Raw genomic sequence first — 21846 nt, forward strand, 5'->3', positions numbered from 1 at the left:
AAAGACAAAAACGAATGACCGTTAATAATCTGAAACACTCAAAAATGCTAACTGTAGCAAAAATAAAGTTTGTTGGGTTTTTAGAGATAGTAAGAGGAAATGTACCAACAGAAGGGTTAATGCTGTACTAATGAATACACTGACAACAGACGGGAAGCGGACAGAGCAACCACTGTTTGACCCGAGAATGTTGAAAAACACATGCATTCGTGGTACATAAAGAAGAGATGGCGTGGGGCGCCTGGGTGGCTCAGTCAGTTGAACACCCAACTCTTGGTTTTGGCTCAGGTCGTCATCTCGCAGTTCGTGAGTTTAAGTCCTGCTGGCAGTTCAGAGCCTGCTTGGGATTCTCTCTCTCTCCCTCTCTCTGTGCCCCTCCCCTGCTCATGTTGTCTCTCTCTCTGTATCAAAATAAATAAATAAACTTTTAAAAAAAAAAAGCAAAAAGAAAAGATGGCGAGAAGCTTATAAAGAGATAACTCTACATTATTATCGAAGCATGGATTTAGTCCCCAGCTAAATTAATTATCTATCATGGCTTGACAGATGGATGATTGATCAGCAAGTAGCTGGAAAGAGAAGGTGGGATCAATAAACCTCAACATGAGTTCCCTAAACTCAAATTATTCTAGGCCAAGCAGTTTGTTTAAATTAGTCTTATGAGTATATTCATTCTGTTTATGCAACAAAACTGCTCTGAGTGCCCCACCCCCACAGGACAGGCACCAGCCTTAGCATTCGGCAGACATCAGAGGATAGAATAAAGACCTCTGCCCTTGGGAAGCTTGCATTCTGCTGGGGGATGAAAATGAGCAACTACAGACATCAGAACCAAAATAATTAAATTGTGTGTTAGAAGGTGAGAAGTGGTATGGGGGGAAAAAAAATATCCAGCAGGTAAGGGGAATTGGGAACGCTGCGGGTACAGAGTGAGGTTGGCAGTTTAAATAGAATGGTGAGGATAGAACTCATGGAGAAGGTATACTTGAGCAAAACGTGCAAAGGAAGTTGGGGAACTGGCCACGTGGGTGCTTGGAGAACAGTAAAGGTAGAGGGGACTCATGTATAAAATCGCAAGGCAGCAGCCTGCCTGGTGTGCCAGAAGGATGGCCGAGAGGCCAGTGTGGCTGGAGCCAAGTCAGCGAAGAAGAAAGGAGGAGGGTGGGAGTGGGGAACAGTGGTTGGCAGGTAGCCTAAGGCCTTGCGGGCTCCTGCGAGGGCTTTGGCTTCCACTCAGCAAATTTGAGAGCCCTTAGAGGGTTTTGAGCAGGGGAGTGATGCAAGCTGACCTGAGTTTAAAGGGGCACCCTGATGGCTGTGTAAAGAGAGAATCCACTCTAGCAGGGGTGGAGTGACGATGGTATCGGGGTACTTGCGGTGGGGGGGGGGGGGGAGAGGTGCCTGCCAGAGAAGGAGGGTTCTGTAGGGAGAGTCCGCGCTCAGTTAAAAGACAAGGTCAAGGGAATGTTCGGAGAAATTACGTCTTCAGGAGATTTTGGTGGTGTTGGGCCATGCCTTCCAGAAGGTGTGTCGGGAGATAAGAAGCAGTGGGATGTAAGAATGCAAAAAGGAATATGTGGTACCTACAGAGAATAGAGGGCAAGAAGGCGAGACTTCTGTTATCAGACAGAAACTGAGACCAAAGGCCTAATTCCATTAGTCCTGGTGGCCTCTAGGTAAACAGCAGAAGCAGACGAGACTGCTAAGGGGTAGAGCTTGATAGGCCTCAGCTGCCTTAAGAGGCAAATGTAGGGACACTTGGCATATCGTTAAAAAGATCATTTTGGACACGATGGGGAAAGGGAATGTTAACAGTGTGCCTTGTATTGTTATTTCTGACAATATGAATTCCATTTCCAATATCCAGTTTACTAAGAAACGACCCCTTCGTAAATCGAGAGCCGCCTTGTTCGAACACAGACCTCCTTTGTCCCTCATCTCAGTCAGATGTCTAGAGTCAGGACCGTGGTGGACTCAGAAGCTCTTAGCAATGTTGTGTGTACCAGCCTAAAGAGGATCTAATTCACATGCCCCTCGATGGTAGACCAGAGAAGTAAATTGGGGTTGTGTATGTGATGGGCTTCCAGCTAAATGAGTCAACATAGATGGACCTCAGGACAGGATTTCTTGAATGAAAAAAGCAATCATCGGACAATACGCACCGGATGATTCCGTTTATATGGAGCTCAGCGGCAGGCAAAAACTAAATTGTGCTTCAGTATATACTATTGGTAGCAAAACTTTGAAGTAAAGCAAGGGAATAATTAGCACAGAATTCAAAATTGTTATCAGTGGTGGATAAAATGGAAGGGGAAATGGACCAGGGAGGTATACTCTTTAAACTGTACATATACAACATACACTTTTTGTATCTGGGGTAAGTATGACCCTTAGACCCGAAAAAGGGGGACCTTCATCCTAGGACATGTTTTGGTCTTCTCCAGCTGCACCCCTCCCCAGAGGAAGAGGTGGGAGAGGAGCTAAGAGAAATGCCCACTGGGAGCCCCTACCTCCCCTTCTGGACCAAAAGGATTCCCAGGAGCCTCCCACCTTAAGGGCTTATCAGCTTAATCTTAGGCCCGCTGAGGGCCTCTTTCCTAAGTCCAGCCTTCAGAGGGGAGATCTTGATGCCTGAGGGAAACTGTAGACCTACGAAGGGAGCAGTTTGAAGTGGGAGAGAGTTCGTGGACAGCAGTCTCTTATGCAGGCTTGACAGTCCCATGTGGGCAGGTGGTCCGTCCAGGTACGGGACAGAACCTTGGGCAAGAAGAGGGGTTAGGCCAAGGACCTGGTCTGTCTGTGCCCCCACGTTCTGGCCCAGCGCTCCAAGTTGACGTGAAGTTCTATTTGACATGAAGTTAGGGGAATCAGACACACTTAATTTAACACTTTGTTAGCTTGACTTCAAACTTTTAGATGTTTAGCCATGTGGCTTTCATCTTTACTTTTGCCTCTGGCCCTGGAAATGCTAAGGAGAGGCCCACGTTGATATATTTTAATACAAAAAGTTTTGTTTAGTTTTGTGTAACTGAAACAAATAGAACACTCCATGCATAAATATTTCATGAGATTGCTGTCTAATCAGCCGCATCGAGTAAACCAGTATCTTGTTTTAGTTTCATTCTTTAAGATGATTAAGCTGCTGAAATGTCTGACATTTACTTTCACCACTGGAATTCTGATAAAGATCGTCCTAACCTAATGGAGATATTTTATTGTTCTGGTTCATTTCGTTTCAAAGAATACATTTTAAAATAAAGACTTTACAATATTACATGTTTTAAAGGACAAAATCATTGTTATTTTACTATCACGTAATAAATTTCTTGCTGTCTTTTCTTTTCCTAACAGCATTCTTGGTTCTTCTTTGCAATTATCCTCAAATCAATGGCACAGCACTTGATTGACACAAATAAAATTCAGGTAAGAACATAGGTAATGCAACACAGTCCAACAATTGTGCTGATGAATACGCCCTCGTTAGTTCCATTTTTATTTGCTTTGTGAACCTTAGCGATCTGTGTCCGTTGCTTTTTAAGTGGGAGAAACGATTGTGTGCGTCAGTACAGGTCCTTCAGAAGCAGATGCCAGGACAGAATTAGAGGTGCAAAAGGATAGGAAGGAAGACCAAGACCAGGAAGATCTGACACCTGTGGAAGGAGCTGGAGAAGGAAGGAAAGAGGGTTGGCCAGAAAGAGTTCGGCAGTGAGAAGTTTTTAGCTGGGCCAACGGGCATTCTGAGGGCAGAGAATGTTCATTAGAAGAGTCCTGCGTGGGGCAGATGGTCTGCTTGTGGTATCTCTGCAAGCTCAGTTATGAACTTGGAGAGCCTTGGGAGACCATGGGCTTGGCATGAGCGCTTGGCTTTCTTCCCGGTAGATTTTGTCTCGAAAGAACATCTGAGCTGTGCTCATCCATGGCTGCCATAGTCCATGGTTTGTATCATGCATAGCACATGCTCCTGAATCTGCCCTTCTGCAGTTCCCATGGGCCTCGCTTCCTGAAAGGAAGTTTACAAGAGGGAGGCTGGTGGGATCACCGGAAGCTCCTGTTATGGCAGTATGTCTCAGGGCACCACATGATTCTCATCATCTCCATCCTCTCCGTGTCCATCTTTGATTCCCCTCACCCTCAGCCAGCAGCTCTGAAGGTCTTGGTGGCTTATCTGTGGTGTGACCCAAGCCCTCATTCAGACTGGTCCAGAGCGGTCTCAGCCTCTGGTCCTCATACTCTACACAGATCATTCATAGTTATAATTGGGTAAGAGGACCAAGAAGCACTCAAGTGGATTGATCTCCTGAGTTCCACACAGATTTCTCTGTACTCTCACAGTAGGTAAACCACCCCTCCCCCCCCCGCCACCAAGAGAATAAATCAGAATATTGCTTGGGGTGGAGCTGGCGGTGAATAGTGATATTGTCTTTGTTCACACTCTTGGTCAGGAAGGGGCAGTGTTGGGGGTTTCCACTTGGCCTTTTACCACGGGCCAAGCATCCAGTGTGAGGTCAGTCCAAATGCCAGTTATGTCAATACCAATTATACATTTGCACCAGGTAAATGTATAAATGACTGTCAGGTAGATCTTTGAAACCAGTGGATCTACATTAGCAGAATTTTAGCCTGGGCCCTTTTATTGATTCCTTTTAAGTTCCCACTGTAACAGGGTGGGCGTGATGATTCTCTTGGCCTTCAGATACCAATATCAGCTCAGATCTTGTATTAAATAGTGCTTGAAATACATGAGTGTTCCCCTCCCCCTAGTGCAGTCACCTGAGTCCAAGGCTGTGGAGCCCTTTGTAGAAGGGCTGATAGAATCATTAAAGTATATGCTTAACTGCAGTATTGCAGGGGGCTTTTTGTAGAGACCCTGTCTCCCCTTCGATCAGCGTGTACCAGATCTGAAAATTGACTCAGGTCTAGAGGCAGAGAAAGGAATCGCAAATATTTTTTGGAGCAAACATCGTCATCCTCTGAGATGAGAAGCTGCCTTTTTTGGTAGATTAAGTATTGCCATCGTTGGTTACTGTTTTTCCCAGAGGGACTCCAATATTTTTAACTAGCTCTACAACTATCTGAGGGTCGAGCCCCCTTGGCTGCTCTCCAGCCTTCCTATCTGTTACCGTAATTGCAGCCTTCTGGCTCCTGGAGGTTAAGTACAATCTCCTGGCCTCTGTTATTTGGGTGACCATCATCGCCATGACTGTTAGTGAGCCAACACTGTGACTGCCTGTCTCATCTGCAGACGGGAGACCACTGAACTTCTTAGAGATGTCAGTCCCACCTTTTTGATGGCTTTGGTGTGAATGATGTGACTTGCGGACGTTCCTGTAGAACTTGATCCTCCAGTGGGTCTTCTGGTCTCTATCTGTCCACTCTTACGTATCCATTTTCCTCTGTCTCTTTATTCTTTCTTCTATCATCTGCCAGGACACCTCAAGTATTCTCATTTTCACGCTGCTTAGAATGTGCCGTCACCAGGATGCTAAGAGCCATCCTAACAATGAGTGGTCCACCCAAAGGTATCATTTCACTCAAGTCCTGATAAAATGTCAATGAATTTTAACTTATTCACTCTTCTTTCTGGCCCCCTTGGGGACCAGAGGAACTCCCGTGGTTCCTGCTTGGTACATGCCAACTAACTCTTCCAGCTTCTTAGGGTATACTCTCTTTCATACCTTATTAGGCCCAGCAAGTTCATAGCTGGGTTACGCTAGGACAGTTCACCTGGGAGAAATGCAATCTCTAAATAGGGGGAAGTAGGACACTTGTACCAAGGCTGAGGGTTTAGGAAAGTGTGCGTAGCCACCCGTCCTTGGGCCGTCCACCCAGATCCATGCTTCCAGACTCCAGGTCTCTCCAACCATGGCTTGACCTAAGCATAGCAGATCTGCCTTGGCTGGACACTTAATCGTCTCCAGAGCTCCCTAACTTACCTCTTAGATCATCTACTTGGTTTTCAGCTGTGTCTGCTCTCCCTCTTCCAGTGATGAAAACCTCCTGTCTGGAAGGAAGAGAAAATCTAATGTAAAGATAAGAATTATTCATATGTCTCTGTTACTGAGCTGTGTTGGGAGTTAGGAAACCTCACCACTCCAGTCCTTGCCCCATCACTAACAGGGTAGATGATAAAAAAGACACTTAGCATCTCAGAACATATTTTCTCACCTGTGAGAAGAACGGATTAGACTAAAACCCTTTCATTCCTATCAGTATTTATCTGCTCAGATAGGTCACAGATGCCCTTATGAACAGTTAAAAATAAAGGAACTCATCATGGACGATGCCCTCGTGTCTAACCGTTTATCTTCACTGATTCAGGTTTCTTTTGCATTGTCACCTTCAGGGGCTACCCCAGCCTCCAGTTTCCTCTCAAGGGCCCATCACCTTCAAGTTCTCTTTTTTTTTTTTAATTTTTTTTTAACGTTTATTTATTTTTGAGAGACACAGAGAGACAGAGCATGAGCAGGGGAGGGACACAGACACACACACACACACACACACACACACACACACACACACACAGGATCTGAAGCAGGCTCCAGGCTCTGAGCTGTCAGCACAGAGCCTGGCATGAGGCCCGAACTCATGAGCTGTGAGATCATGATCTGAGCTGAAGTCGGATCTTTAACCAGCTGAGCCACCCAGGCGCCCTGCATCATCTTTGAGTTTTCTAACCATCTCCATTCATCACAGACCTGATACCATCATTTCATTCAAAAGCATCCACGATGCACACCTCTTACGCTTTTCGTGTTGTCTTTTCTTTCTTTCTTTTCTTTTTTTTTTTTTTTTAATTGTGAAATGAATGGCTTCCCCCACCATTAAGACAGTTTTTGTCATCACGGAGTGTGGGAGATTTGAGGAAGTCAGGAGAGGCATCTGGTTTGGTGCCCTGAGAGGCAGACAGCACCTCCACATGCGGTCTTGACAAAGGTGAGTTCCTGTTCACTAGGAACTTATGGATGCCTTCTCTGCACTGATCTCTAGTAGCAAGAGGTTCATGGTACTGGCTGACCTTTTGTTTCCCACCAGCCTCCTTTTCCTAAAAAATTGCCAAGAGCCTGAACTTCAGCCCGTGCATTCTATGCCTGCCCCTGGTGACATATGCCATACGATAGATAGCCCAGACTCTCCAATGTGTTCTGGCTCTTTGGCTTACGGTCAGACTGTGCTATTCCTTTGCCTCTTTTCTCCCCCTATTCTGAGACAGAAATCCACAATTCCCAGTGTAGACACTCTCCCATTTCAATTGAGCCTTTGGGATATACTTCTGGAGAACAATTAAAAACACTACTCACGTATTTACCTGTCAGAACTTCTTTGGGTTAAGAGTGGGAGTAGGCCACAAGGAGTTAGAGAAGTAGACAAAAAGAGGGAAGAACCGAGGGAATATCAAAGCCCAAGGTGTTAGCACATGTGCTGTGAAGAAAATGTTGGTGCTGATGTATATAATGCATCTTAGAGGATTAACAAAAGGAAAAGAGGAAATCTACAGATGTGCTTTGATCATTTAAAAAGAATGTTGTTTTCATGTAGGTGAATTGTTTACTTTATTTCCCAAGGTATATGGAGCAGAATGAAAAACTCCCCATGTGATTAAATAATTTACGTTTATTTGTTGTTAATGTAATTTGATTTCCACAGTAAGCATTAAATATACATAGAGGGTAACCATACTATCCCAAAATATCTATATAGCCATGTCCTTGTAAATGGATTTAAAAATAATCCAGTGCACATAAGCACTTAAGAACTTGGTCTTAGAAAGAAAGAAAAGAAGAAAGGAAGAGGGAGGGAAGGAGGGAGGGAGGAGGAAGGAAGGAAGGAAGGAAGGAAGGAAGGAAGGAAGGGAGGAAGGAAGGGAGGAAGGAAGGAAGGAAGGAAGGAAGGAAGGGAGGGTAGGAGGGAGGAAGGAAGGAAGGAAGGAAGGAAGGAAGGAAGGAAGGAAGGAAGGAAGGAGGAAAAGCCAGTTGAACCTCTTGTTTGTTCCATGTGATTCCTATAACTTCATCCTCCTTGGTTTTTAATCTCGTCACATGGAAGCCTGGGTGCTGAGAATTTTAGAAGTATATAGAGTTCAGTCTAACTCTAAATTTTGTGTTTCTATCTATGGTGAAAATGTGAGGCTAATTTTAAAGTCAACTTATAAAGATGAATCAATCTTGCCTGTCTCGTGCGAAGGGCTATGTGAATTCATGAAGTACGGCTAGATGGGAAAACTTAGCTGCCCGAAACTTTCCCCTTCTGTGTGGGAGGTCCAACAGGAGCAGAAGATTCCTGGACCGGAGGAGAGTCATTAGAAACCCACAGAGTTTAGGTCAATGAATGTTATCTAATCTCAGAACCAAGTCATTTTGTGTCTGGTGGCAAGTCTCTTAACTGGGAGGTCCCACTGGCACCTGCTGTGGCATATCCTGGGACCGTGACCTTAGGATGAGCTTGTACAAACTTGAAGCTACGAGATGAATAAAGGTGGAGAGGCTGATGTAAAACCTGGTGATTACAGCTAATAACAGTGTGTTGTATGATTGAAATTTGCTCACAGAGTAAAACTTAAATGTTCTTACAAAAAAATAATAAAGATGTGAGGTGATGGATATGTTAACTATATGGAAGGAATCTTTCACGATATATATGTGGTATATGTGTATCAAAGCACCAGTGTGCACTTTAAACATCTTACAGTTTTCTATGTCAGTTACACGTCAATAACGCTGAAATATATTTTCAGAAAAGACTAGCTGGGACTTTACTAGAGGACATTTCAAACCAGTATCTGCACTCATTCAGTTACTCATTCATTGATCTCTTATAGTTGTTTATTGGGGGATACCTCATCTTAAAAAATCAAAATAATTGATTTTTGAATTAAATAGAAAACTACGTGTTAATGGAAATCTAGACTAGTATTTATTATAGTTATATTCTAACAAGGAAGGGGGGGGAATTAAGATGTGAGAGGTCATAGAACATGTTACATTTCTACACTGTTTGAATAGTTTGCTATTAATAGATAATTTACTTTTTAATGAAAAAGTGAGGACCACCTGAGTGGTGCAGTGGGTTAACTGTCCAACTCTTGATCTCGGCTCGGGTCATGATCTCACAATTTTTGAGTTCAAGCCCCATGTCAGGCTCTGCACTGATGTTGCAGAGCCTGCTTGGGATTCTGTCTCTCCTTCTCGCTGACCCTCCCCTGCTTGTGTTCTCTCTCTCTCTCTCTCTCTCTCTTTCTCTGTCTGTCTGTCTCTCTCTTTCAAAATAAATAAACTTACGAAAAAATTTTTTAAAAAGTGAAAAACATCATTGGCCAAGATAGAAGGGAGCGTTAAGGGAAAATGATGGAAATTATAATCTTGAAATTAAAAGGTTTCTATTTTGTAATTGCTTTCAAGTTTTCAAAAGGACTTTTTGTTTCATATATACAAAATGAAGGAAGTCTTTCAGTTTCTTTTTTTCCAGGCTTAGGATTCCACATGCCACATTATAAAGAAATGATCCATTCTTTCCCCAGCTTTCTCGGACTCAAAGATTTCCTGAATCTTACCAGAATGAATTGGACAATCTTGTAATGGTCCTATGCGATCACGTGATTTGGAAGTACAAAGATGCACTTGAAGAAACAAGAAGGGCAAATCAAAGCGTTGCCAGATTTCTTAAGGTACAGTTAAAAAAGTTCACAGTCCCATACAAGCCTTCATGATAGTGAATGCAAGATATTCTAAGTGTTAATCAACTCACATCTCCATTTATGGTAAAAGAATCAAAACTTAGCACTATTAGATGAATACTTTTATCTCTACATCTTACTTTTTAATATTTTGTTTCGATTTGGGGTGCCTGGGTGGCTCAGTCATTTGAACATCCAATTCTTGATTTCAGCTCAGGTCATGATCCCAGGATTGTGGGATCGAGCCCCACATTGGGCTCCACACTGAGCCTGAAGCCTGCTTGGGATTCTCTCTCTCTCTCTCTCTCTCTCTCTCTCTTCCTCCTCCCCAGCTCATACACTGTTTCCCTCTCTCTCTCTCAAAGTAAAAAAATAATAATAATAATATTTTTTTCCAATTTAGAGTCACAGTAGAAACACCAAGCTTCAATAAAAGTATCCATTTGAGTATTGTCAAATCATAGTATTTCTAAATATTTTTTAAGTGAGATTTTTAAAGGAAAAGCTGCAATGTGGCAATATTTTCTTGGGCATTTCTGCCCTTGGAGTAATGTTCTGGATTGCCTGTAGCTCTACTGATGATGTCAAATAGCCGCTTTGGGAACTTAGGGTAATTTGGCATTTTTATTATATTACCTCCAGGCTCTTTTATACATGATGAAAATATTATGCACCAATCGCATTTTAAAAATGATCAATTTAAATATTGAGAAGCTACTTTCTAACCTCAGTATATATATACAGATATATATAGTACTAAAGTTATATTTCTTTGGGTTACAGATTGAATTGAGAAGGCAAAAATGCTAGTCAAGAAAAAAAAACAAAGCTAATGTAGAAGGATGGTATATCATTTAACAAATAATACATTCAACTAGAAACATAATGTTTTTCTTCTATTCCTTCTTTTGCCCTACTATTGACTATTATATCCTTGATGAAGCCACTTTTCTTGTATCTTTATGATACAAGAACATACTGCATAAGTGTGAGAATTTATAAATAAATACTAACAATATAAAGCTAAGAGGCCATAAAATTTTTCCAAATCATCTTTGGTGAATTTTAATCCAGTAAAATCTGTTTTTAATATATTAAACATCATTTCAAACTATACACTGTAGTTGGTCTCATCTCACATTCACTGTTTTCTCCAATATTTTGCTTCTTATTTTTGCTTTTTACTTGCTTTCAGAAAAAAAAAAAAAAAGGCATGGTCAAGATTAGGGATGAAGAGGGTCGAGAAAAAATTACTATAGTTTTATACCACATTTTAAGATGTACAGGAATAAAGTTTATTACTATGCTAGTAGGTTATTTGAAGTGCTTGGTAGAAGAGGAAATTTGGAAAAAATGATAAATTGTCCAATTTGTAAGCAAATTGTGTTGAAGAAACATCTGTAATATTCTTCCCTAAATTGCAAAGAATGATGGCTAAGGGAGTCTTTTAAAAGGGGAAAGACCCTTTCTCTATCTTCCTTGGCTTAAATGCTGTGTACTTGTTGGAATAAATATGTTTTCCTTGGAGCTTATGCATCCAAAAGTTGCCACTTGTACATAAACTAATGTCAAAACTGGGAGCAAGTAAAAAATGTCGAAGATTGAAAGGGACAGCATGGAGTAGAAGCTAACGGTGGTCCCAGTAGTTTTGTGAAATGTGTGGGCGAAAAGCATGGATTGGCAATAGATGAACAAATATGGTCTGTAAGATACATAGATTACATGGACTGCAAATCGAAAGCAATACCTAGGTGAAGTTTATAAGTGAAAAGAGTTGAATATGTTGTACATTGTAAAAGTCCATTCTGCAAGCATTGTTTTCAAATTGTAGTTTTATTTTTTGTTAATGTTTTTTTTTTTTGAGACAGAGAGAGAGAGAGAGAGAGAGAGAGAATGTGTGTGTGCATGCGGGAGCGGGGCAGGGGCAGACAGAGGGAGAGGAACAGAAGATACTGCCTGCACCGATCCTGATGTGGGGCTCGAACTCATGAACCGTGACATCATGACCTGAACCAGAGTCAGCCGCTCAACCGACTGAGCCCTCCAGGTGCCCCTCAAGTTTTAGTTTTAATGGCATTTCCTTGACACAGAAAACTTTTTTTTTAACTTTTTGTGAAGATTATCAGATGAAATCTTTTGAACTAGGAGAGAAGAAGGGAAAAGGAGACAGAATGATTTTTTGAATGTAAAATTTAATGTAGTCATTTGGCACAATGCCTATGAACTGATGAACGTTGAGCTTTCAGCTTCTCCACTCCCACTGTTGGCATTATAAATCTCATATAGGGGCCCCTGGGTGGCTCGGTTGGTAGAGGGTCCGACTCGATTTCAGCTCAGGTCAGGACCTCACGGCAGGTTGTGAGCCTGCAGCCTGTTTGGCACTCTCTCTCTCCCTCTCTCTCCGCCCCTACTCCACGTGCTTGCACGCCCATGTGCAAACACGCTCTCTCTCAAAACAAATAAATCAACATTTTTTTCTTAATCTCTTATATTCCCAGAAATCTGATAAGAGTGATCTGCTCACTTCGGGCTTCAAGTGACTTCTGCTTCTTTTGGTTATTAAATTTTACAGCGGCGATCAAATACTGCGGATTAGTTGGCATTGGAATTTCACAATTGAAAAATAATTGTAACACCGTAGCTGTGTCAAAATTGTTTTTCAAGAATGGAGAGAGCAGTATGTCTGGTGTGGGTATATAAAAATGTCCTAGGTGAGGGGCGCCTGGGTGGCTCAGTCAGTTAAGCGTCTGACTTCGGCTCAGGTCATGGTGTCACGGTCTGTGAGTACGAGCCCCGAGTCGGGCTCTGTGCTGACAGCCTGGGGCCCAGAGCCTGCTTCAGATTCTGTGTCCCTCTCTCTCTCTCTGCCCCTCCCCTGCTTGTGCACTCACTCTCTCTCTCTCTCAAAAATAAATAAACGTTAAAAGAAAATTAAAATAAACACATAAATAAATACATAAATAAACATTTTTTAAAAATGTCCTAGGGGACAATGTGCCTTCCTCCATGATATATCATATCATGGGAAAGTAAGATTTTTGCAACAACTAAGCCAAGACCTGTACATTCTCTGGGTATTCCGTCCTGAAAGTAGATGGGTTGCAAATGGGTCCATGGATACCTGTGTAGCTTTTGTAATTTTTCTTTTTACTGCCAATCTGGGTCACAACTCCACCGTACCCGAGCGAACCCATCTAAGTACTCTTCTGATGCAGGCCTGATACCAAGGAGAGAGCAAGGGAAAGTTCCTTGTAATTTGTATTTTCCTGCTCAGACAGCCGTGCCTCTTTACCCACGTGGCTGCCTAATGGCTTTATTTCAGCCAGCTTTGGAAATCATCTAATATAGGAGCCCGTTTTAGTTTGGTAGCAAAATACATTTAAAGAAACATCTGTGAGGGGCGCCTGGGTGGCTCAGTCGGTTGAGCGTCCGACCCCGGCTCAGGTCACGATCTCACAGTTCGTGGGTTCGAGTCCTGCATCGGGCTCTGTGCTGACAGCTCAGAGCCTGGAGCCTGCTTCGGATTCTGTGTCTCCGTCTCTCTGCCCCTCCCCTGCTCATGCTCTGTCTCTCAAAAAAGAAAATAAATGTTAAAAAAAATTTCTTTAAAGAAACATCTGTGATATTTCTCCGTAAACATCGACAGAAATGGGTAAGTGAGTCTCTGCAAAGGGGAAAGTCTTCATATTTACTCTATTTGACTTAAACGCTCTATGACTTTTTTTTAAAAATATAATTGATTGTCAGATTGGTTTCCATACAACACCCAGTGCTCATCCCAACAAGTGCCCTCCTCAAGGCCCATCACCCACTTTTCCATAGAGCTCATCTATGCAAAAGTTGCTGTCGGTCGTACCTAAGCTGCTGTCGAGCACAGGGGCAAAGGAAAGTATTCAAGATGAAAGAGGAAATAACAGGACTAGTGGCTTGAAGAATATTAACAAAAAAAAAAAAAAAAAAAAGCAAGGACACTCCTCCGGTTTGTTTTGTGATTTAGGGCTTCATCCTCTTCACTGAGCAAATTATAGACTAAAATTGCCATTGTCCTCACAATCGGTGAAATAAAATATTGTTTTTATTAAAATCTGTGTTTGCACATAGTTTAGAATATTTGGCTTTTAATTTACTAAACGAAACTGAGAAAATATTGGTAGGTTATAAGTTCTCCAGATGAAGAACCTGCAAACTTTTTTTGTGAACAGCTAAATACTAAACATTTTTAGCAGGACGTACGGTCTCTGACACAGCTACTCAACTTTGCTACTGGAACACAATACAGCCCTAAACCATTCACCGTAGACGATAGGGAAGTGATTGAGTGGGGTTGTGTTCCAATAAAACTTTATTTATAGAAGCAGACAGTGAGCCAGTTTTGGCCCCCTGGGCTGTAGTTTGCCAAAGCCTGCTGCAAATTATTTTCTGTTGCTATAAAAGGTTACTATAAATTATTTTAAAACAGAAGCAGAGAGAGGCCCCTCTAGACCTCAGCAACGGGCAGAAGAGCCTCTGTACCTGGGGCGAAGCAGACGTTGGGGTGGACCAGACTCGGGAGACCCATGATAGGAGAGCTGCTTGATGAAGCCTGACCTCAGGAGGGCTCTCTGCAGGCAGAAGGCTGATGCGGATGATCTTGTTTCCTGGGAATGACCCCCTTTTTTCTCTCACTGCCCCTTGGAAAGCATGACAAACTTACCACATCGAAGGTCATTCTTCAATCTCAGAAAACCCCAAACGCAGCCTTCTCCCCGCCTTCCCCATTCACTGGTCCTAGAGCCCGACCTCCTTTAAAAGCTATCAGGTCTGTTCCTCAGAATAACCACAGTAGCCCCTGGGAGGTGTCAATTGCCACGTTCAGTGACAGGACTCACCACCCTCTCCTCCATCGAGTCAAGGAGCCCTGGTGTCTTCCCCACTGACATCCCCAGGGTTCTTTTCACCTGCTTTTTTATTGAGATGTTTCTCAAGCCCACAGTTACACTAGATGGTCCTCCTTTCTCCGTACGATGGGACCCAAACCCCTTTCCAACACAAAAAAGACAGCAAGAGGTCTTCTCCGGAGAAAGCTCCACATTTCTCTGGGTTTGCCACACCCGCAGGTACCCTGCGTGGTGCACAAGACACAAGAGCCCCTCTCTTCCTCCCCCCCTCCCCTCCTGCTTGACATCGTCTGAGCCTTTGATTATGCTGCGTGTCTGCCTCTGGTCACTGCTCTACTGGCAGATGGTAGGACACGGGAGCTATTTCCTTTTTAGTGACTAGAGAGTAATTGAAAGAACTTAAATTCAGATTAAAAATGAAAAGATAAACGAGGCAACATACTGACACAGTAATGAATGAGTAGGAACCTCAAAAACCACTACGAAAAAAAAAAGGAAAACAAAACAAAAATATAGACGACTTACCAATTGGTAGAACATTATTAGAGAAAACAGCTCTTGTTTATGCCCAGATGTATTTCAGTGGGAGACCTCCCGCTTGGTGTACTACCGATAACAGGATTTTATGTCCAGCCTTTTCTGAGAAAAGAGACTTGTTCGTAAAATTGGGAAGAGATCCACGATGTGCAGAACCGAGGCGAAGACCTTCCGCTGGGCTCTTGGGACAAGAACGAAGCCCTCCCCACTCAGTGGCGCAGCAGCTGAAAGGTTTTCGCATGTGGTAGGCGCTCTCACATGCATTTGGATGGACGGACTTGAACTCACGCGCACCGTGATGACCTCCACGTGGCAATCTGCGTTAGTGCCTCCCCAAGACACGGCATCAGGAAACACCGTGTGTGCCTCCGACTTGACACTTGTGCACGGTTATTTGGCCGCTGTTGCTTGGTTACTGGTGACATGGCCATTGGTCTTTTGGAGAGAGCGTGCTGTTCCAACTTGGAATGTCCACCTGCCTCCTCCAGAACTACCTGCTGTTTAAGACCCTCCTTCTTACAGTTAAGAGAGTTTGACCACAGAGGAAGACATGGCAATCTCAGGGTCTCTTACCTTCACTCTTCAAAGTCAAGCTGCTTGCCTGAAAAGAAAGGTTTTCTTTCCTTCAACCTTCTGTTGAAGGAAGCCAGAAAGGTAAAAAGGCTTTCCTGACCCATTGCCGCCACCCCTATTCCATACCCAGTGCTGTACCGCAAAGGATCTGCCTTCACCCTACAAACCCCAGAGTCAGATTACTAAAACACGGTAACAAAATGGAACTAAGTGATTAAAGAATAGACAAGTAAAAGCTAAAACCTTCTGTGTAGAAAGGAAAGGAAAGGGCTATGATATTTCACTGCAGAACTCTAAGTGCTGTTCAAATAAAATTGACAAATAAGGGTTTGTAACTTTCTGGTGTGCGCACTCTATCTAGTGTTTTAATTAGTTGCCGTACGTGGGTGAATGCCTAAATATGGTGTTGAGACTTTTTAAACATTTATTACACAACACATTTAGCTAAATATCATTTTACTGCAATATATTTATTCATCTTTTCTAAAATCTGTAACGATCTTTAAAGTAAAAATATCTGAATTTACAATTTTATATTTTTTTAGCGCTGTTTTACATTTATGGACCGGGGCTTTGTATTTAAGATGGTTAACAATTACATCAGCATGTTCTCCTCTGGTGATCTCAAGGTAAGAACCAAGTGCAGGCGGGATTGCTTTCTAAACCATTGCGTTATAAATAAATAAACTAGTCTCTGTGTCTGGCTGCCTAAAACCTTAGCCTGTGCATTCTCCACATCAAAAAATAATGTCTATCCCAGTGAGAGGCAGCCTTTTAAAACGGTTCATCTGAGTTAGGCTCCCAAGTCCTTTCTTAATGGGGAGGCTGTGGCGTGTGGAGTGTGAACGTGAATGTGTTATGTTTCACTCCTATTTCCGGTGGGTGGTGAAAGGAGGGATTCTTTTCAGCCACAGTTCTTACAGCCCAGTTTGCTTGACTGCCTTGGTTTTAGCACTGAACATCTCACTTTTCTGAAATTGTTCAGTCTGGGGCAAAATAGGACAGTTGACCCCCTCTTCCTAAATAGGGAGGATGTGTCGAGAGAGAGGCTGGAGAGCAGTGATTCTCCAAGTGTGGTTCCCAGACCAGTGAGCTGAGAACTGACTGTGACAGGTGGAGCCCGGAAACCTGTATTCCAATAAGGCTTTCAGGTGATTCTTAGGTACTCTCAAGTTTGAGAACCATTGAGCTACAGATGGGCATATGCTGGAGGAAAATAAGACTGGACATGGGTGAGATCATGAAAGCTGTACCAGTTAAGATTCTCTGGGTTGCAAGCAACAGAAACTTACGCCAGTTTGAGCAACGGGGGAGTATTAGAAGAGCAATGACATCAGTGCAAGAAAGAGATGGAAAGCTGGGCTTGAGAAAGAGCAGGGACTAGGGCACAAGAGTCATTGCAAAGGAGGAACCATGGGCCAAGCTCTGCTACTGCTTAAAAGATACATTGGGACCATTTTCTTTCTCTTAACACTCGGCTTAAGATTTACATTCCAGAGGGGAAGTGTGTGACCAGCCCGCTTTGGGTCACATGCCTGCCTCTTAAGGAAGGAAGAGGGGGCACCTAAGTTAATAGTTCCCCAGTAACCTTTGCCCATTAGGAAGAAGGAAAGTCCCCAAGGGGTAATTATCTTGGTACTGGGAAAGAATAACAAATCTAGAGAGGCCAAAAGTAAATAATGATCTTCTTATATCCTTTCATGCCACGCTTAGGAATCTGAATATTATTTTGAGGGCAGTGGAGATTTACTTTTGACTAGGGGAGTTACATGATTCTATGCCATTTGGGTTTTGAGAATCCAGTTTCCTCTGTAAATATTTTTTGAAAGAATATTCTTTGTTAGTGCCCCAATTATGCATGAAATTTGCAGAATATCCTTTTAGGTATAATTCAAGGAGACCTTAATTATGTACTCTTTTAGAGAGAAAACAGAACACACTCGTTGAAAAATAATTAACAGACAATTTAATTATGCTCCTGTTCACTTTGATGCAAAGGGTTAAGTCAAGCACTCTTCTCGTTTGAAACGACAGTATTTTAAATTATTAACCAAAATTGCCACAAAATAGAATTCTAAAACAATCTGAGCAAATGGAATATGTTTTATTTTGTTAGCTGGTATTAGTGAACACAACCCAACTGAGTCTTAAAAATTGATTACTTAGTCTGCATGTCAGTGAAAATTGAATATTTATGAATGTGCTAATTGTTCCTTCTTATGTGATTGTTTTCAACACATGTATAAAGCTGTCTTAGACCCTGTCTAAATCCATTTATTACTGTCCTAATCAAAATATCATTGAGAGGACAGGCCTGCTTGCAAGACAGGAAAAAGACGAATTTAAGTAACTCAGTCTGAGAACAAAGGGCCTGCGGAGAGAGTTAGTCTAGTCTTGGATCACATGCCCCATTGGCATCTTCAGCGCTGGATCCCAAGAGGTGATCACGGGGAACTGTCCTGGGAGCTGACTGTGGTTTTAGAGCTCTGTGCATGTGGTGACGTACAATTCCTTTCAGAATAAACACGTTCTGACAGAAGCCAAAAGAAGTGGAAAATGCACACTGCACGGGATTGGATCTCACAGCGGCTCACTATGGGTTACAAATGGGATCATTTCCTAAGGAGGCCTTGACCGATGTCCAAATTTAGGGAGTCCAGGGGCACCTGGCTGGCTCAATCTCTTAAGCATCCAACTTTGGCTCAGGTCATGATCTCACTGTTCGTGGGTTCGAGCCCTACATGGGGCTCTGTGCTGACAGCTCAGAACTTGGAGCCTGCTTTGGATTCTGTGTCTCCCTCTCTCTCTCTGCTCCTCCCTCATGGGCCATTAAACATTAAACATTAAAAAAAATTCACATAAAGGGAGTCCTACTCTATTTACCACTTCAGGGGGACAAAAGCCTGTCAACTTAACAATTACCTGGTGGTCACACAAAATTAACTACATCTTCTTTTTAGATATAAGATTCAAGTGCAGATTTTTTTCTTAACCCTCTTGGTGTATAAATAATAATCATTCGGTTTGCTTTTTTTTTTCAGACCTTATGCCAGTATAAATTTGATTTTCTTCAAGAAGTGTGTCAGCATGAGCACTTTATTCCTTTGTGTCTCCCCATAAGATCAGCAAACATTCCAGGTAATAACTCCCAGAATGTTCATCAGTTCCTGCAAAGTGAACACTCGTATAAGTTCGTTTGTGTGACCTTTGTGTGTTGTTGTTTTCCTGTTTCCTCGGTCTTGATCTCCCCTGAAGCTGTTACGTGGGCATTAGACCCAGGTAATCAGGTGAAGACACCAAGAAGTTGGTGTCACGTGGTGAAGAATGTGGCTCCATATTTCTCAGTTTTTGTCTAGATCTCCTTTTCTATTAAAGAGAAAGCCAACAAAATTATAAAATCGGTGAACATGAATCAAAGAATTTTAACCTACAACAATACTTTGACTATACTGGCTCCAAAAGAGAACTCTCCTTTGATTTTGAAAGGCTCAAAATTAAGGGGGGAGAGAAGTTATACTTTGTGAGTACAAATTCACTTGAAGTTATCAATTAGTGTGTGCAATTGTGTTAAAATGCAATTCCTCAAAATGAGTTTTATACAAAAAAAAAAAAAAAAAAAACTTGTTGCCTTGAAAACGAGGAAGGAAGGAAGGAAAGAGGGAGGAAAGCGGGAAGGGGGCACCATTGTAAATACTTGGTACCTCTGGATTAGAAGGAGGTGGAGACAGTTGCTTCCCATTTCTATACTTACTATAGCATAAGTGGTCCACCGAAAATATTTTCATGTATAACTTTTATTAATGTATTGCATATATACCAATATGCATAGATACCAAGATGATCACCACACATCTAGCTCTCAGAAGACAATCAAATATCAGAATGCAAAGAAACCATTAAAATGATTTAAGAACTTAAAATACTCTGCTTCGATTTCACCCTGCATCAATATTGAATCATTGTACACCTGAAATCAATATAATGTTATAGTCAATTGTACCTCAAGAATGAAAGGAAGGAGGAGAAGAGGGAGGGAGGGAGGGAAGGCAGAAAGAGAGGGAGGAAGGAAGGAAAGAAAGAAAAAAAGACCTTCCTTCTAAGCAGTGAGTAAATTATCCACAAGGAGCAGTTTTGATATTCATGGAAAGCAGAAAAAAAGGCCTCCTTACATGTATTGTAGCTTATACTGTATGTATCACACAAAACTAATATTTTGGAGGGAAAATAAAATACATTATCAAGCCTGTAAACGTTTGGTCATTTCAATCTTAAATAAAAGCTATAACATTATCCCATTCTTTCCTAATTTATGAAATTAGGAAATTAAATTATAGGAGATTATATTAGGAGATTAAATTATATTTAATCTAAATGCCTTCGTAGAAAAAGAGGTAGAAAGGTCATCTTGGACAATAACATTTTTCGCCTTTTGGTTTGTTTTGTATTCCTTTTTATTTTTTTTATAGACTATGGCCAACTTATTATTGGGTTAGACAGGCTGGTTGAGATACTCAAGAAAAGCAAACCTGTTGTACCCTTTTGATTCCAATTGTTTACTGTTGATCTGTAACTCAGGAAAAGGCCTCATAGTCTCCTTGTAGATGTGATATTATCAACCGTGAACATAAAAATACATGTTTCATTGCATGCGGATTTCTGGTAGAAAAATAAGTGTTCAAGTAAAAGGCCAGGAATGAAAATAACTCTGTTCATGACACTCCTTTATAAGGAAACAACCAACCTATGGTATTTGTCTTCAAACATAAAGCTTTTTTGAGGAGACTCACTTATGTTTTAGGATAATACAGTTTTTCAGTATAAATTACCCATAGTTCATGAATATAACGTGTATGTATGTGTATATCTTAACTTATTTATTTATATTAAATCCAGATCCCTTGACGCCTTCAGAATCAACTCAAGAGTTACATGCATCAGGTAAATAATTATGTTTTATATTAGATTCCCTAAGCATCAATAAGTACATCATAATCTGATAATATTGATTGGTATACATACCACAAATTTCCAGATGCCATTTCCGGATGCCAAAAATAGTCAGGTGTTTAATATCATACAAAGTTGTCAACAAGCTGACTGAACTGTTCTCTTGTCACAGATAATTAAATGCTTCCCCAACTTGAATTCTTTCATAGTTTATTCTCCAGAGTTTGACATTTTTTTTTTAATTTCCCAAATCATCTGAAATTTTCTTAGGGTACCTCATAAATAAAATTCCTTGATACATGTCATAACATTATTGTTCATAGTGTAACTAGCTTTATATATTTCTGTCAACACACCACAGCCTGGTTTTTCAGCTAGTTTCTCAAGATTGAGGTTGATTATTATTTTTGCTTGAATTAGGTTCATAACTTAAAATAGGCTGGGCAAAACTTTTCTCTAGTTTTAGGTTGGCAATTACAAAGTTTTGTTCCACTTGTGGCCCCTCACGAGTACTCACTATTCCGTGGAGAAATATTTTAAACCTAACTAAGTCCTTGGACCTCTATCTCCTGACCCTCCCATTCCCTGCTTTTCCACATCCAGTGGCATTTTCATGGACTACAAAACTCCTTATGTTTAATTTGCCCCTAGTCAATCATGGACTGGAATATTCCAAGAGATCATTACATCTAACAGGTAACCGCGAGGATTCACGGACATAACACCTCTACGGTGCTTAGCCTAGTGTTGGCACTCAGTGCATGTTCCAGAAATGGGTGCTGGTCCTGTTGTTAACAGTTACATTTAGGAAGGACATTGGACAACTCTTACTGGAAATTTTGACGTTCCAATTTCTCCCTGATTCGGGCACAAAATTTTGCAGCCCCGTTTGGCTTCCCTCTCCTTGCTCCTTCACGTCCTTCAACTTACCCTGGTAATTTTTCTTCTACAACTCGGGTCCTTCTGTTCCATCCCAGGCACATCTCACTTCTTCCCTCCCTGCCTTGTGGCCGAGCCTCCCGTATTATAGCCCGCTCCCCACATTTCTCCCACAGAATGACTCATTTATGTCCTGTCACCATGTGAACAAATGAATAAGCACAGGTCTGATCAGGCCGCCGATCTCAATGCCATTGGCGACTTCACGCTTTCTACAGAATTCAGTGCCAAATGGAGGATCCCAGGTGCCAGCTAAAGAATGTGTGCTTTAGTCTCTCCATCACCTGGCCCCAAGTGCCCCTC

General features: G+C 41.9%; 1 protein-coding gene across 11 annotated transcripts in view; it reads left to right on the forward strand.

Moving 5' to 3' along the window:
* The window catches only part of DOCK10 (dedicator of cytokinesis 10), a 266571-nt gene that overhangs the window by 204054 nt on the left and 40671 nt on the right, over window positions 1–21846 (forward strand). For all 11 annotated transcript variants that reach the window (XM_078450838.2, XM_078450840.2, XM_078450839.2 and 8 more), the window contains exons 27-31: window positions 3352–3423; window positions 9515–9661; window positions 16203–16286; window positions 18699–18795; window positions 20551–20595. In XM_078450838.2, coding sequence (XP_078306964.1) covers window positions 3352–3423; window positions 9515–9661; window positions 16203–16286; window positions 18699–18795; window positions 20551–20595 — 445 coding nt within the window. The remainder of the gene's footprint in view (window positions 1–3351; window positions 3424–9514; window positions 9662–16202; window positions 16287–18698; window positions 18796–20550; window positions 20596–21846) is intronic.

This window comes from Panthera onca, chromosome C1, assembly GCF_046562875.1.
Source record: "Panthera onca isolate mPanOnc1 chromosome C1, mPanOnc1 haplotype 2, whole genome shotgun sequence".
NCBI lineage: Eukaryota > Metazoa > Chordata > Mammalia > Carnivora > Felidae > Panthera > Panthera onca.